The 18165-nt window shown below is 42.8% G+C and overlaps 1 protein-coding gene across 1 annotated transcript; it reads right to left on the minus strand.

The window, feature by feature from the left end:
- Positions 1–451: 451 nt before the first annotated feature.
- Positions 452–18060, minus strand: ADSL (adenylosuccinate lyase). The gene is made up of 13 exons (XM_064453872.1): positions 17839–18060; positions 13166–13369; positions 11992–12036; positions 11172–11251; positions 8943–9114; positions 8615–8661; positions 8123–8213; positions 7212–7281; positions 6058–6205; positions 3958–4048; positions 3304–3393; positions 921–1097; positions 452–596 (listed from the first exon to the last, which is right to left on the minus strand). Exons 1-13 carry the CDS (start codon positions 17992–17994, stop codon positions 510–512), a joined length of 1458 nt encoding a protein of 485 aa, XP_064309942.1. The 5' UTR covers positions 17995–18060; the 3' UTR covers positions 452–509.
- Positions 18061–18165: the final 105 nt, after the last annotated feature.

Here is an 18165-nt window from a genome sequence, read left to right on the forward strand (position 1 = left end):
AAACCAGCAAGGGAGCACTGAAGGACCACCAGTTTGATAAGCCAAGAAGTTCTATGGTCTCTCCCTTTTATTATTCCTAATTTTTTGGCCTATTTGCTACCTAAAGCAGAGTTCTCTGAAAGCCAGGACAACAGCAGATGAGTAAGACAAAAATGGAAGTGGGCTCAGCTCCCCGTAGCCGTGGCTCTTCAACAAGCCATACAGAAATGTCAGGCAGCGCCTGGTATTGCTCTTTAAACAGCTGGCAGTGCTCTATAAGGAGCCATTGAAAGGTACTGCGATAGCTACCTTGTCACAATCAAGCGTTTCTCAGTAACGCAGCACACAATAGATGGAGGCTTGATTAAACAGCAGACAAAGAATGAAAAGCCCATCTAGAATCAAGGTGGCTGTAAGCTCTGGGAGTTAAATGTACTGCAGAGAACCAAAATAACATGACACAGTGAACAGACCTGGTTCAATAAGGCTTTTATTTTCTTCCTGTACCCACACACCTTTGCAGAATAATCCTAAAGTGCCAGCTCAATTTTCCCACCCATCTTGCTTTGGTATGGAATCAGCGCTGGTCGAACCTCCTCCTTCAGGAACTTTGCTACCTGTTCAAGAAAGATGGGAATGAGAAAATTAGCAAAAGAAAGGGTTCCTTTCTCCTCCCCATTCAGACCTGCTTGTCTCACCGGGGTCTCTGTTTCGCAGAGACACCTAGCAGTCTGATGCTAGGTGTCTGATGCCAGGGTCAAAAATGTGAAGCCCACAATAGAAGACAAGGAGGCCAAGGAAAACATGAGAAATGTGTCTGCCTCAGTAGTATGGGCAGAGGTATGTAATATGCACACTCTATGGCACACCAGAGGGTGCAGGATTAAACAACACATTGCGTTATGACCCGTGACATCTGTAGCCTCTTTCCACTAATTTACCTGCTGAGGAGCACGTCCAGTGAAGGAGGAGGGGTCCAACAGGCTTTCAAGTTGTTTATGGATAGGGCTGAAATAAGGATCAGCGCGGACACGGGCAATGAAGTCATTATCGCCCCCTTCCTGTTTCACAACAGCAGCTGCTTGCTGGGAGAGAACGCGAATCTTCTCGTGGCAATCCTGTAGGGACAGGGAGAAGAGGAGGGAAAAAGAAAAAAGTCATTCCATTGCTACCAACAGCACACGGTCATCCCGCTAACTTGTGCGGGAGGGAGAAACATCAAAGCGTACTGCACTGGACAGCATACAAATGAGACACAGCCTGGCCTGCAGTGTCTCATATACCACTGTATTAAAACAAGATTTTCTTCATCCTTCCACATCTGCCCTTTGAGGCTAAAACAGTCTGAATGACACATATATTCCCTGTTCAATTATACCACAAACTTACAACATTGGAATTATTTACACTTCCTCAAACTCCCCAAATACTCTTAGCAGTCACTCTAGAATTTTTTTTTAAGTTTTTCTATTCCCTGCTTGCCTGTTTTTTCCGAAAACAGACTACAGTAGCTGTTCCCAAAATATTCTATGAACTGTAACAAAGGAATTCCTTATTCACCACTAGTCATCCCCTGTATGGAACATCTTGGGAACATAACAACGTCAAACCTTTACAGTTTTGGGAAAAGGCAAAAGAACCTAATTTAATGAGCAGCAAGACTATATAAACCGTGGCTTACATAAGGACAGACTGAAGGGAAAAAACCCCTTACAAACCTGAGGGACCTTCAGACATTGTCTCCTAAACAACCCTCATATGACACCAAGACTGGCAAAACCCTTCTAACAATTTTTCTATAACACTTCCAAATCCTTTGATTTCCTGTGGAATCAATCTGTAAACACAAGGGAACCCAACTCTAGTCAGGGACCATCTGCAAAATCAGATGCTGCCACGCTGGCCCTAAAATATTCATGTGATTGCATTTACAGCCATGTAAGAATCTTCTCCTGACATGTATTATCCCTGATCCATCCTCAGTTAGGAGGAAAATGATCTCCTGTTCCTTGTTTCCTCCATCAAAAGGCGATCTTGCTCCAGCACTGACATGCCTCAGGTGAATCTAGATCTGTTTTCTAAATGTTTAGGGGAGGGAGCTGCTCAGTGGTGGGGAAGGGAAGTGAGTTTCTCTGCTATGAGGTGGGAAAGCATAGAAAATATGCTGTTCTGGAGTTCCCCGCACATGAAAACAGAACGTACTAACGTGAATAAGAACAGATTTTGTAAGTGTACTAAATTCTATAGATTTACAATTAAGCAGCACCAGAAAGGAGGTAGGCCAATAACAAACACTAATGAAATTCACTCTTCAGTCTAATCAAAATAGAGAGGACTGGTTAGGTAAGTATGGGATACTTTAGAAAGAGAACCAGCTGAAAAGATAATAAAACTTATCCACATGATGTGACCCTTAATTAGTTCAGTTAGGAAGCTTACTGACTGACCCAGTGACAAACATCAGAGCCACACAGGCAGAAAAAAAATGAAGGAAAAAGGATTTTTCTTGACTAGCATCACAGGTGAGTCGTCAGAAAGTGTTTCAGAGAACTAGAACCATATATCCTGCTCAAAATGTCTAGCAAACCCTTTCGCTATTACTATCTTGCAAGTTCAACTTCTGGCCCTGATATGGAAATAATCACAGAAGGAAAAATTACTATCTAAAGGTAAGTGAAAATAAGTTGTTTTATTAAGATGTAAATTTGATTATCAGCTTTAAACTGAATTGCAAAATTAAATGATAAGGAAATACAATCTAATTGTGTCTGGACTTATTTACTAAGGAAAACATTTAATTTCAATTTGCTTGAACACAGAAAACTGAATGAAGGAGCATAAACAAAGTTAATAATAAAAAGCACTATACTGAATCAGGGAAGAGTGACACATGAATGAATGGTTCAGAATGGTCTTATTTGCTTTTTCGTTAACAGCACTGATTCATTTTTTTAATTTATAAGGCAGCCAACTGCCAACATGTTCCATTTAAAGAAGCCTGGCCCATGTTCCAAGTTCCTTCAAACATTTACAAATGGAAAACGCCTACTACTATCTAATATAAAAATAGGTCTCCCTCTTCTCCAGGACAGCCAGCCAGATTAGCTCAAACACACAGTGTTCCTAACAGTAAATACCGATCTCCACAGCTGCTCTCTCCCCTCAGAGTCTGGCTCTGCAGCACCAGTGTAATATTAATAACTCTGTGGGAGTAGGTGGAGAACAAAGAAAGTTGAGATGTTCAGGACAAGAGCCCAGGTACTTTTGTTTCTCAGAAGTGAAATGCCAGGCAGTGAACAAAGGTATTTTTGACTGCATTTGTACCTGACGATTGCCCCCTGCTTTCACCATCGCCATGATTATATTCTCTGTGGCCATGAACGGCAGCTCCTGCCGGATCCTCCTCTCAATCACCTTAAACAAAACAAAATGAACAGAAAAAAGAAACAGCATTATAGCAATTCTGTAGACAACTGGGAGTCCCAGTGAAGTTTTCTTCTCCCTTTGAATCTCCAGGACTGGACAATGATGCAAAGATAATTTTTTTTTTTAAAACTTAGCTATGGAAATCCAGGTACTGAAGCTCATATACTTAGAATCTGTATCTTATAAGGGACATTACTGTGGAAGATATGTACAATGAATTTTTTTTTAACCTCTAGGTAAGTTACAGGACTAGATGAGATCTGCCTTGACAGTATCTTTTGGCGATAAGTTCTACAGATCTGCCGTGTAGTTCAGGGAAAAACATCCTTTCTGAGAAATTTTTAATTTACAACCTTTTGGCTTCAAAAAGTACCCTCTCATGTCTGTCCTGCAAACAGTGAGAATACAGCGAGAACAGAGAGCAAAATTCAGAAACCGTTTGAACTAACAGATAAAAATGTAATCCTTTGAGTGGGAGGATTTTTGTACGCTTTGGCATAGCTGCAGCATTATCAAGGATGCAACACTGCACATTATTATCTCCTGCTTTACCTTTGGATATACCACAAGTCCCTCGGAGATATTCTGCAGTGTACTCAGAATGATGTCAGCTGTGAGGAAAGCCTCAGCCAGACACACGCGCCTATGAAACACACATACCCGGGGCCCCAGTTAGCAATAAAGGCCATGTTCCAGTCTGCCTCAGATCCAGCTCTTTCGTTTCTGTAAATAATTCTGTAAATAGCATTACCGTGGCCTTAAAGCTGAATCTGTTCTCCTTATAGGTGCTTCTTGTGGCTTAAAGGTCACAACCAGGAAAGCTAAAGAACATCTTATAGCAGTAACTCTCAAGCTAGGGAGATGGGAGGGTTTGGGGTTTTGGTTTTTTTGGTCAGTAGAGAATGGGAGAGAGGAAGAGAAAGGGTGAAGGTGCACATAGAAAGCTCCATGATAATTCAATGATTACACAGCTAGGAAAGAGGGCAGCAATTTATGGAGCTAGCAAACACATGAGGCTATCTTTCCCCGTGCTCTGCATTGCCGTGTCTACTGATCCTACGCTCCAGGAGTAAGACATGCAGCACTGTCATGCTGTGTGTGGCTGTGCTTAGTGGGGAACTTTCAAAGTGACCCATGCATTTGGCGGGGGCTTCCTCCAAGAGACCAGCTCCTGATGGCAAAGGAGGCTCCTGATAAAAAAGAATGACAAAAAGGAAAGGAGGGAAAGGAGAGGAGTAGTGGGGACTGAGCTGTATCAGGCAAAAGGCTCTGTGTCACAGCACGACAATTACAGCATCACCCATCTGTGACAGCAGTGCCTGGACCATTCTAAACTGTGATCTTTTAAAATATACTAGTACTTGAAACTTGTGCTTCATTTAAGGCCCCCAATTCTATTGCACTGTCTTCAGAAGGACTTCACCGTTTTGTGGGTTGATTCCATTTTCTCTGGCTTGCTCTCCTTTCAAAACACCATAGCTTTAACAACAAAAATCCAAGGCACAGAATTTTTTAATTGGATTATGGGCAAATGACCCTTTCTATTAGATGAGTTGAAAATAAAATTTGAAACATTCCAGTACATCTCTCGACACTTGGTAGCTATTGGGAAATAAACACACCATATGAACCAGTATCCAATTTCTTAAATTTACATTGTTTTCTGCTGCCTATGCAGCTCTTTTCTTAACAAGACTAGCAGCTGTGGAGTAAAGTCCTTTTGGGAAAAGATCGTCTATGTCTTCATTAAATTTTAGGCAGACGTTATGTTTGTGAAGCCATTTTTAAAATAGCATTCTCATCAACAATCTGAATCTATAGCCAAAACCACTGTTGTTCATTGTTCTGCAAGTCCCATATCTTAGAAATCTGAAGATGAATCTAAGATTCTAGGAGATCAAATTGAGCAACAGAAGACTACTTTGAAACTAAAATGTTTCGAAGGTAAATATGAGCTTTATGCAAATTTAATACTAACTGGAAGATTGAAGAATTGAATTTAATCGCTATAAGTCACATGAAAACAATTATAGATAACTTTTGTTCATCTCAAAATAGTCAATGAAGAATCAGAAAATGAAGCGAAGTTTGCTGAACAATATCTAAAAGACATGCACAGGTTTTCATGAAACATTACTTAAAAAGTTACGTTTGTGCTCTTTCTTTAGGATCTGAACTCCTTCTTGTAAAGAACAACACTTTACAAAGGGATGAAAATAAATTTCTTTAGATTATTTGGAGGGTTAGGGGATTACAGACAAAATGTTGAATTATTCTTTAAGAAGTGAAGAGGAGCAGGGTCAAGAAACACGTTCAAAACAGACAGGGAGGAAAATTTGAGAAATGTAAGAACTGCGATAGTATGCTGTTGAAACTGGAAGACTACGAGAGAGATTTATTACTGTGGCTTCTGCATCCCTCCCTCTTGCTGCTGGTTTACTTTGCAGAAGATCTTGTCGTTAAAAAACCCTAACAGTTTTCATCCAATCTCAGAGAGGAAACCAGTTTGCAGTGTCTAGTTTCTATTGAGACTTCTTTTCATGAAGATAGTAACTTGTGATTTTAGTTTAAAAACAGTATTTTCTAAATATATCAAAAGACCTTCCTGCACAAGACCACCTGAAATTGTTGCATTGCACGATCTAAACAAACCTGTTGGCGCTGTCATCCAACGTTCGCTCAAACCACTGCACGGAGGCTGTTTGGAGGGGATCCAGCACCAGAGTCATCAGGTGTCGAGCCAGGCTGCAGCAGCGTTCTGAACGCATTGGATTCCTCTTGTAAGGCATAGCGCTTGAACCTGTGAAAGGAGAAAGCATGATGGGAAACAGGACATAGAAATATTCTTGGAAGAGATGAAGATGCTCCCTCAGATAAGAAAAACGTGTCAGGAATCATGTTTTTGATTAAAGCCTCGAAACATGATGATTTTCTAAGGACAAAATGGAATAAAGAAAATTACACCACCACACTGCCCCTTTGGATCAGAAACATCCAACTGTGGGGAGAAAAAAAGCAAGAAGACATTTTGCAAGTCTGCAAAACAGAAGTACTACTATCACATAAAAAGCACAAATGGACTTAATTTTTATTGCAGTATTTAGCACCATCTCTCTAGGATACCGATGGCAGCTTTAGCAGGGTTCAAGACTCCATCTGCTCAACAACATTGTCCTTCAACACTGCTGCCTGCAGCTCTGGTGAATGGATATCAAAACCAAGCACGGACTGTGTAACGATTCAAGTAACAAATACAGCTAAGGCTTGATATGCTGATCCAATCCTACGCAACTGTTTCAGGTGCCTGCCTGAACTTTCTTCCATCCAAGAACCAAAACTACATTTCCTTCTCCCCTTCTACCAATGTCAGAATCACATCACCGGTATTCCTCTGGCAAGGTTCCAGCCTAGTTTCATTGTTCCAGATTTGTCTGTTTATAAAGACTAAAATGCTGAGTCAAGCTAAAAACCTACAGCTCCAGTTAGTGTTTTCCATTCCTCATGAAGCTAAGTCCTCCTCAGACCCAAGTCTTCCTCTGTGGGAAATATGTGTCTGCTTCTGCTCTTCCCCCAAACCCAGGAAGATCAGAAATACAAATCTGATTTTAATTACTTAATATCCAGAAACCTTTGTATAAAGTGCATTTTTTTCCCCTTTAAAAAGGACCCAAAATACTAACAATGTCAAACCCCAGTTAATTTAAAGCAACTTCTGTCAGTGACATTTCTAAGTTTGCTTAAAAGTCTGCAGCAACATAAATGAAAAGGTACATACACTGGTCCAAGAAATGTCTCCCATCCCTTACCAATCTGGTCTTTCTCAAAAGGCTCCTCTATCTCCTTCAAGTTGGCCAAAAGACGAATGTCAGTACAAATCTAGAAAAAGCCCAAGAAATCAAAGAACAGAACCAAACTAACACACAACAATATATACTCCAGTTAGCATTCTTGGAGAAGGGTTTGCATCTGTGTCTGAGAGTAAATTGGGGACACAGTGAAAATTTTCACAAAAAAAATTGACACTGCAATCATACTTCCCAGCCTAAAAATCCCAGTCAAGAAAGCGTAAGGAAAAAAGGTGTCCACTGTATTAGAATAGAGCAGAACTCCAAGAAGGGCAAATGTTTGCAGGGAATGGAAGAGATATGTGAGGGAACAGTGAAAATGCATAACAAAATTACACAGTGATTTGCAAACACAGATAATGCATGCTCACTGAGCCAGCTGGCCTACAAAACTAAACCAGAAGAAAATACCACAGATCACTTTAGCCCAAGAGGAGGAGGAGGGAGGGAACAGAAATAAATCAGTGAAAAGAATCCACAAGGACAGAGAGAACACCACCATTATCAAATAAGCAATTAACTAGGAGCAAATGGTGAAATTTCTAACTCCTAGGAAAACAACACTAGGAAAGACATTTACTCTAACTGGATCAATTTAGCATAGATTAGACTCATATCTGGTGTGGGATTTGTTAACCCATCTTAGAATCTACTCAGTAAACTTACTTTATTTGCACACTGGTCTTAAGATCTTTGAGATTTTATTATTAGGCATGTACCCAGCAGTGAATTTACATGATCACAAAGAGGACAGCTGAACAAGGAACACCAATTAATATTCCTTAAGAACAGTGTTGGGCACCACACGCACCTACTCCTCAAGATCTAAAATGTTTCCCCTTCTTCCAAATGTATACAAACAGGATGCTCACCTTGTGTATAGATGCCCCAAGACTGGCCAGCACAGACAGGACTTCAATATCCACCTTGCGACTATAGGTCTGCCCTGTGACCATATATGCCCTAAAAATAAGCACAGAAGTTGAGTGCTCCAGACAGATACAGCGGTACTGCAAGACTTTGAGCAAGAAGTGACACGGCTCAAAGTGGAGCACTGTCATTCTGCCCTGACGAGAACAACTTTGGATTTGGGCTGTCAGTTTTGGGCAATATGCAGATGGGAGAGAGAAAAGCAGAGGGAAAATGGAGAGCCGTGCTTCAACAGGGAGACAAGAAGTGGCCTATTTAAGAGGTGAAATTTCCTGTGGGAAGCTGCAACTGGGAACGGAAGATGGCAAAGAGAGATAAGTCAACAGCAGCACGGATGTCAGTTTGGCAGCTAGGCGAATCTGGGCCAACACAGACAGCAGGAGTCATACTTTGTTAACATCAAATTTAGGTGATGAAGCATGCTTGTTACATACCGCTTAAAACCTGCCTTTGCAGTCACTAATCTGTCCAGCTCTTCAACCTCAGGGTGAAGAAAAAACCAAAACAGAGCTCAGAACGGAACAACTCAGGAAGGTCAGTAACAGCTTTTCTCAATCTACTGTCAAAAAACATACTTTCGGAGAAGCGCCCCCTCCCCAAATTCTGCTCACTTTCACACTGGGCCTTGTCAGGAGGCCGCAGAGGGATTGCGGTGCCCTTGTGAATTTGATGCCAAAATTTCCATGTTACCCAAACAGAACAGCATTCCCGATGGGAGAACTGCAAAGACTGCAAGTCTATGCTCTGGGCTGTCTGACTTACTTTACTATGGTCTCCCTCAAAGAGCTGCAAGAAGCTGGCTTGAGTGCCAGTGGTGCCTTTTACACCCCGAAAGCGCAGGTCATCCCGAGCCCGCTCCAGGTTCTGCAGGTCCATGCACAGGTCCTGAATCCACAAGCAGCAGCGCTTCCCCACAGTCGTGAGCTGTGCAGGTCTGAAAATAACCAAGAACAGAAAGCGACTCATTGACAGTTTGCACAATAACTCCAGAAGGACCACACTTTGCTGCAGAGTTTACTGGTAAGACCTTGCAGGTTGGTCTCTCTGACTCCTCTGAGCAGAAATTAAAAAGATCTGGCTTATGCAGGAAGAGGTAACAGCACATATATATCACCAGTAAGTGGCACTGAAGATACGATCGTTTCTTTCAGGAATTGGATGTAATTACATCAACAGAAAACAGTAATTGTCGTTTCTGTATGTGTTAGAGGATTAAGAAATAAGTGGGAATGGGTATATGAAGGTGTTTCACTACAGCAGCTTTTGAATTTCTTAAAAAAAAGGTGACTGGAGGCCCACTAGCCAGAATATCTAGAACTGGTTCCACAGCATTTTTCCAGAACTCTGTCAAGTGGAAAAGCCTCCGTCAGTGCAAGCAACTTCCCCGCTCCCTCTTCCCTGTCTCCTTCCTCCCGGGCTCCCTCCTCCGCGACCCTCCCCCGCGCCTCCGCGGTCGGAGCGCCCCCCCTGCCGGCCCCAAGCTTCAACCACGCTGTCCCCCGGCAAATGCTTTGAAGAGAAAACGGGGGTATTACCAGAGCCTAGAAGCTGAAGTATTTCAAGTTATCCACATGAACTCCAAAGGCAACCTCTATACTACTACAAAAAAGCATATGCACGCGAACAAGGTGCTCCTGATTAAGCTCAGACATAAAAAGGAATCATACACCATGTGGAAGCAGGGTTGGGTGACCCACGAGGAATACAAAGAAACTGTCCCAACACTGCAGGGACGGGGTTAGGAAAGCCAAAGCCCACCTGCAGTTCAATCTGATGTGGGATGTGAAAGGCGACATGAAAGGCAAATACAGAAGCAGCAAAAGGCAGGCTAGGGAAAACACAGGCCTGTTTGTAAATGGGGCAGAGGCCCTGCTGACAGAGGACACAGAAAAGACTGAGGTATCAATGCCTTCTTCACCTTAGTTTTTTCAACTTTGCCTTGCATCCACTTCTTGAATACTCCTTTGTACTCCTTCCAAAAGCTAAGATAAAACTGAGCCCAGGTAATAATCCTCTGAAAAGCTGTAGATGAAGAGGGACCTCAGACCAGAGCTGATCAAACAGACATGGCACATACAGCAAGACAATCAGAGACCTGACCTGATGCTCTCACTGTCCTTTGGGAGAAATTGTGAAGTGCCAGACATTGAGTCTGCCACGACCTGTGCTTAATTTCCCTGCTCCTGGTGTTCCATACCACCAGGGCAGAAGATCCAGGCTTACCTCACGGTGTATGTTTAACACCTCTGAAAGCAAACTGTCTTCATGAAACAGCAGATTAATTTACCCCAACAACAGACTTATATAGATCTTGTTGTCCTTTGATTCAGTAGTCTGCCTAAAAATATTCTATTCCATTCCATTCTATTCCATCCCATCAGCAGACAATGTCAGAACTGCTGCACAAGAAGTATAAGTTTCCCAAGAGACAGAAAACAGCATCATCCTGCTAAACAGAAGAAATTCTTCCTAATTCTCTCAGGGATCCATATAAGGATGTATGAAAACCGATGGATCCTGAGTCATCACTTCAGATGAAAGCTTCAGCTTTAGTGACAGTAGCTGTACTACTAGTAGCTGTAGTAACAAGTAGCCAGTAACAAACCTTTCCAAGCTGCAGCTGAAACTAACTTAACTGACAGGAAAACAAACACAGAAAATGTGACTGGAAGACAGGCTTACTGCAATTCCTAGTCATTCTTTTTCAAACAGCCCAGAATATACACATCTGCGTTCGCCAGGGAGTCATTCCTTATGAGGCTGCGTTAAAACTGCTGACAGCTAGGCAAAGCAACAGTTCAATTTCCTGAGATGAGGCTGGAGTTAGGCACATTCTCCTTTTCTGAACCACCAACAATGTCTTAATGATGCCCAGCAGTACCAACTGCCACTGGCCAGAGATGGCAAAAAGAAGGATGAAAGAAAGCACTACCAGGTCGATTTAACTAAAGCACGGCTGACAAAATGAAAGCAAGGCCAATAGCTACTTACTGGTAGTGAGTGAAGCCCAAAGTAGGCAGGTCAGCATACTTCTCAGCAAAGTCGGCCAGCCGGCTGATCACCCTTGCGAGCTAGTGAATGCAAGAAGGATAGAAAAGAGGCAGAATGAGAGAAAAAAAAAAAAAAGCCAAAACCAACCCACAGCAGGAGGAAGCATGCTTAAGCCCAAGAACATTGTGAGAAAAAGGGGAGGATTTTTTCATTTCTTCGGAGCATGCCCATTATTTTTCCTTGCTACAAAACTGAAGCAGGAGATGATAGAATTGGTTGGACTTCCGCTCAAACTAGTCTAGTCCTCATGCTCAACACAATCGTGCCCTTGGTTTACCCCCGGATATTTTCTTTATTCCTGGAATTGGTCAGAAATAAAGCTGATTGGGATATAATTGGCACATGTACAGTCCAGGGCAAACTGGGTGCCAAGACACTGGCCAGACAGACAACACTACTACTATACTCTACCTCAGAAAATTGTATTATGTAGTTTCTTGAATATTGACACACTCCTAGGAATATATTTAAGGGGATGCCTAAGCTGACCCTGAAAGCAACACAGTTGTTTTCTGAAACCAGCACCTGTGCCACAGATAAACAAGAAATTGCTTAGAATTCCCATGATGGGCGAACAAGCTTTGGGGAAAGACTTGAAAAAGGAAAGGAAGAAAACTGTTCGCTTTCTTGAGAGTAACTCTGATAGACAGCTCCCCCTAGCTTCCCAGAAAGGCTTAGGAAAATACAGGTTAAACACAGGCTCTTCATAGGACATCAGTGCTGCTCACTTCTGAGGCACTGTGCACAACTGCCTTCTCACCTTGGGTAGCAGCAGGTTAAACCCATCACGGAGGACAATCAGATCCTGAAACAACAAAGAAAGCAAGCTTGGGCCATGTTTGAAGGACTAGACACAATGGCTTCTCTCAGAGAGGACGCTAATAATTAAAATATGCTTTGTCTGCTCAAAAGTCTCTTATAACTAAAACTCTGCTTTTCTTCTTTCATCAGAACTTGCAGTGAACTTGCTTATGCCAAAAATGCTCCTTCTATACTATCCATAGAAAGTCATACTGGGCAGTAGAAGAACCATGTCCACTAACTGGGCACGAATGACTACTCTGAGATACTCCTGCTACCCACAGAATGGCTAAATCATTCATCCCAAGCGGAAAATGCAGGCACTATAGGCTGAAGACAGCAGGAAAGTAAGGGGGATTGGTCAGGCAGCAGTCATCTTCACTCCTTCTTTTGAGACTGAGGCACCCCCAGGTGCCAAGTGTCACAGGGAAGGCGGTATTACCTAAAAGCCAAACAGGCCTGTAAAAGAGTAGGGTAAAAATAATCACGAGCAGCTTCTTGTATGACAAAAGCAGATGTGAAGTTGCAATGACTTGGGCACAGGGGAACAGCAATAAATACCAAGAAATTAAGACTTTAGTTTGCACTCAGTTTTAGACAGGTTTTCCACAAACATTTTACAGTTCTGTAGAATGGCGATACTTCTTTTTTCACTTAACACATTTATCCATTCTCTTGGCCACAGAAAAGCTTTGTTTACCCTGAATTAATACAGGGGTTCCAAGGAGCAGTTGAAAGCTCATGGGCTGCACATATCACAAGTGGCCTTATTTTGTAAGTCAGTGAACTCTTGTCCCGTTGCCAAAACTGACAGATCACACATTTCTGCACGTGTTTGCAACTCTCAATCTCTCATCTCCTTGAATACCTAACATACAAGCAGAGCTTAGGGAACAGTTAGTTTCCAGGGAGATCTTGCTTTATATCAAAAGAAAGAGGGCAAGAGGAGCTTGCCTTCCTAGGATAGCTAGGATAAAGGGGAATTAACTTCAGCAGTAAAACTAATAAAAACACCTTAAAAAAAAAATCTTTTTTTATTTTATAAAGAAAAGCTTAAAAAGAGCTATCAAGTAAGCATCTCTAGCTTTGTCTCGCCCAGCCCTACAGGCAGGAAACCAAAAACATTGTATTACCGTATTATCCCCTACGTAGCAGGAAGTTGCTCCGAGGTGAATGATGGCTGCAGCTTTTGGACAGCAGTGGGCAAAGGTGTGAACGTGGGCCATCACATCGTGACGCAGCTTCTTCTCTTCCTCCGCTGCCATCTTGAAGTCAATGTTGTCCAGATTTGCTTCCATCTCCTGTATCTGCTCATCTGTGATAGGAAGCCCAAGTGACTGCAAGGGGAAAAGAACTTTCTATTTCTTTTTGCCTTTAAGAGCCCAAATTGAGACAGAGGATGTTAGACAATTCAGTCCCATATGACATCTCACGGACGCACGGCAATTTGGCATAATCAAGAGCTGTAACAGCAAATGCTTTCATTCTACGGTTGTCCAATCTTTTCCAAGAGGATAGGACACTGTTCATGCTTAGGTGTTCCTCTTGGGCTTCTTACTTTACTCAATCGTGTAACATCCCTGTGACAACTACAAAAATTAGACAGGTGGGGAAAAGTGATGTAAAAATAGTACAGTTTTAACTTCTTTAATGAAATTTACCCTTTGAGTGGGTATAATCCAGCTAACGTGACAAGATAGCTCGTGTCAGGAAGAACTCTTTGGACCACAACTAGACCCGAACAACTGTAAACAGCAGGCTTAGAACATATGGAAAGGTACATATATTTTTACCTTTCCAGAAGTCCTAAAATACTTCTTCTCAGACTGAATCTGGAAGCTTAGGAAATTGGTTACTTGATCTGGAAGCCAGAGATAAATGCTCCTAGTTCATGTTCAAAAATATTTGCTAAACTTTTTCATCAAGCTGACTTAAAAACAGATTAAGATATCAAACAACAGAATTATACACTGGTGTAATTCTTGCGCAGCTCTGCCCTTACACGATGTAACTAAGCTGAGAAAAATGGCTTTTCCTGACACTGAGGGTTTACAAGTCTCACAATGGCATTAGTGCCTTTTCTATATTAAAATGTCTTGTGTGTTCATAATTACAAGTCATCAACCAGGAAGCTTCAATGACACAAAATATTTCAAAAGCTCGTTCTGCTCAGAATCAAACTGACTAACAAAATGTTTTGCAGATGTAGAATCTAGAACTAGAGAAGACAGCAAGTGAAGCTGATGTATCTTCAAGGTCCTCATGGGAAAATTAGTATCCACACAACTTAAAATATGATGCTGCAAGGGTAGACACAACCATGAGTGCCCATATGAATAAGGAAAAGCACCTGGCCGCAGACTGCTGTCTTTGAGTTGTACTGATGCAGACTGTAACTGCCTGAAAGCACACAGGCAACTCAGCAGCCAACACAGCCTTGTGCCAAGATAAAAATCTCATGCCTTGTTCACACATCCATGATCTGTCGGGAAAAGCTGACCACAGTATGCAGTCGCTGACAGCCATACAGACAGGAAAGAAATAACCCCCAAGAAAGGGGACTACTTGTCATAGGAATACATGCAAGGTATGGCAGCACCAAGGCAAATGCTGTTCTCATGTGCCCACAAACATCACGTGAGGCCTCTTCCTGATTACTTTTTGCTGATATTGACAGCACCTCAGGAGAAAAGCAATCAGACATCCTTCAAGCCTGTCTAACTAAAAAAACTAAGTAGAAAAACTACCTGAGGGAGATTATAGGGTTTTCTCCAAAGAAACTAGAAGTCAGTGACACGCTCTCTGGATTGTGCTTTTAAGGTGACATTCCTCCAAGCCTGTTTCAACACTTTCCTATATGTGCCGCTATAACAACCATGACTGTTCATTCACCTCTATTCCTAAAGGGCAGAGCAAACCAGGCAGATGATACGGAACATCTCCTGCAAGCAGAAAGAGAACTCTAACAAAGAGTTAGGCTGCTCCTCTAACAAAGAACATATAAGAGAAAAATATCAAAACATAAATTGGACAAAAAAATTAGATTGGGAGGTACTATAGGCACTTATACAGAGAAAACATTCAGATTCTACATGTGCAAAACATTTTATCAGTCAGTTTAATGCTGCAGGATGTCAAAGGTACTTCTACTAGAAGGAATTGCTCTGTGAAATTTGTACTTGCTTTCAAATAACACATTGTTTAGGTCAAGAGTTCAGGATTTTTTTTTTAAAAAGGTATTAATAGAGGTATTATAATACAAAATAATTTCTGTTAAAAAAATAATCTAGAGTTTTGGGATGGGAACAAACTCAGAAGCTTCAGCTCTTAACCCAAACTTTAACTACTATTAGTTGGGAAAAGATTAGTTTCAGGAGCACTCTCTTCTTAATCGCTCATTTTGCCGAGTCTCTTCTTTTAAACTACTGGCATTGTCTGCTGTAAGGAACAAAATATAAACTGTAAAGATTTTCTTTCTAATCCAGTTTCCAGTGGAATAACTTTTCAGTTCTTATATCACATATTCCAAGTGGACTACTCAAAAATTTCTCCCATACTAGAGTGAGTATTGAGACCATTTACCGGGCCCAGTACTTTAGGTAAAGCTTCCTCACTAATCTCCGTGTCTCCTCTCTCACCACTTCCCTGCAGCTTTCAGAAAACCTGTGGTTAGATCTTCTTAACGTTCTGATTTACTAGAAAAAAAGGAGTATTGGCCATAGTTCATTACTTTTTTTTAATGTACACAAAAAGAAATATCATGTATCTTCAATAAGGATGACTGGAGAAGCAACATATAAATGGCTTGAAAGTGAGGATAAGTATTGTAGTAAATATTGCCTATACTTTGTTCTTTTTTTTTTTTTTTTTTTTAAATAAAAGGTACCGAAAAAGAAATACTATGTGTCTTCACTAAGGAACCTGAGGACACTGCTTATATCTATAAGCAACTGATCACTGACAGAGCTAACAGGTGCTGAAAGTAGCTGACTCTTCCTCTTTCAGTCCAGAACTGACATCAGGAGACAAACTCCTCTGGAATGAGTAGACAGATTAAAATAGTAGTCTCCCTCTTCCCACTACGAAAAGGGTGCTGAAGAAATCGCAAGATCTGTCTTTACTTTCTGGGAACAAAACTCTCGAGTGGCAATGGGAGGGAAAGCAAGGGTCACGAGACAGGGGAACCCCAAGTTCAGGTCTTGGGAGTGGAAACCTAGAAGTCTCACTGGGTCTTTCAGCAGCTTGCTTTCTCCTGTTGGGCAAATTCTATAAAGTATTTTGTTCTCTAACAGTAGAAAAGATGATAATTATCTGCTGGAATTGATATGACAGTGTTTAAATTATCATGCTCTGAACATACAAAGCTCCTTAAACATACACTTAGTGTGACATCTGTACTAGATGAGATTTGCAATCTGCTCACTCCAGCACCTCAACTGTGACAACACCTAGCACACGGCCTTTCAGAACACAGCTCCTGTTTAACACAGCTGTGTAATTACATCTTCAGCTTCTAAAGCATCATGTTTGGTGCAGCATATTATTGATGTAGGCTGCTGTAGTGTTATGATCCTTGAAGAGAGAAAGAATACTTGTTTGTTCTCCAGCATGGTGCTTCTCCACCCTTATGCTAGTAGTAACAGCCAGATCTAGTGCTTGGGTTGCTTCCTAACAACCCCAGTACTTCGGAAATGGAAACTGAAGGTTTTTGCAAAAACCAAATGGGCAGCGATTGAATCTGAAAGCTACCCTGTCAGAAGGCAGTGTTTTTGTGGGGGTCTTTTTTTTTTTCTCTCCCACCCCCCAGAACATACTAGTGTTTTCACTGTCAAAAGCCTGATCCGAGTCTTCCTCTCGGGGTATTCCAACAGTCACAAGGAATCACGTTAGTCCATCTTAAAAAGTGACTGTGTCTCAACTAAGTAGTATTAACTGGCTATATACATACCCTTGATTAGGACCAAATTCAAAGAAAGGTTTAGCTTAAACCACGTTTAAAAATGTTAGCTCCGCAGAGTCTACTAACACAACAGTTTGCAATCATATGGATGTACTCTCAGTCGCTGCTTCCTCATGACTGAATAGATAGTAATCTTTCATGATATCAAGCTTTTTGTGCAGTTCTTGGCCTGTCAGAAGCGTGATAAGCATTTCTGGGGTCAGCATTCTGCTCACTTTGGCCAAAAGTGATAAGAGCTATATAAAAACAGCTGGCTCCAGATGAGTGGGGTGGTCCAGTTGGCACAGACCGACAGCGACCTGATTGAACAAGAGAGCACGTCTCATCAGTCACACCTCCTGAAAAACAAACAGCCAAGCGCTGGAGAAGGACACTGATGTTTGCTCAGAAGGCAACCCCCCCAAAAAACAACCTGCTTAGCAAAGCTTTTACAAACCTAATTTCACAAAAAAAGGCAAAAGTGCAAGGGGGAGGGTATGAGCTAAGAAGAGGTGATTTGCTGAGGGATGACAGGTATAGAAGGATTGCGTACCAAGGGTTGTGCAAAGCTGGGCTTGCACACACACACCACCCCCTTTGCCCCGAAACACGCGAAGCAGCGCCTGAAGGTTGTTCTGGTCGGTCTCCCCTCGACCACCCCGGGCAGTCCCAGACCGCTGCTCGGCCCCCCATTCCCCCGGGGCCGCTCCGGCCAGGCAGGGCGGGCGGCCGCCGCCGCTTCCCGCCCGGCAGCGCCCTAGGAGGCGGGGGCACAAAGCAAACAGGCGGCCCCCCGGCACCCGGCCCTACTACCCGGGGAGATCTCCGGAGGGGAGCGGGACGGGGCGCCGTCCCGCTCCCCGTTACCTTCTCAGCCTGGGCGAGGTAGAGCCAGAGGCGGCGCCAGGTGCCGAACTTCTTCCTCTCACTGAAGTTAAAGCCCATCTCGGCGCTGGCGTAACGCGACACCAGCGGAGAGCGATAGCGCGCCAGAGCGTCCTCCTCGGCGGCGGGAGCGGCCATTGCAGCGGCGGGGGTCGAGGCAGCGATGGCGGCCGCCCGCCGGCGGCGGGGGATAAGGGCGGGCGGGCGGAGGCCCCGCCCCGCTGTCGCGAAGATCTCCCCGCCTCCGGCGCGCAATACGGCGGCGCCCGCCGGCGGGAAGAGGCCGCGCGGGGGCTGAGGGGAGGGAAG

This window comes from Phalacrocorax carbo, chromosome 1 (assembly GCF_963921805.1).
Source record: "Phalacrocorax carbo chromosome 1, bPhaCar2.1, whole genome shotgun sequence".
NCBI lineage: Eukaryota > Metazoa > Chordata > Aves > Suliformes > Phalacrocoracidae > Phalacrocorax > Phalacrocorax carbo.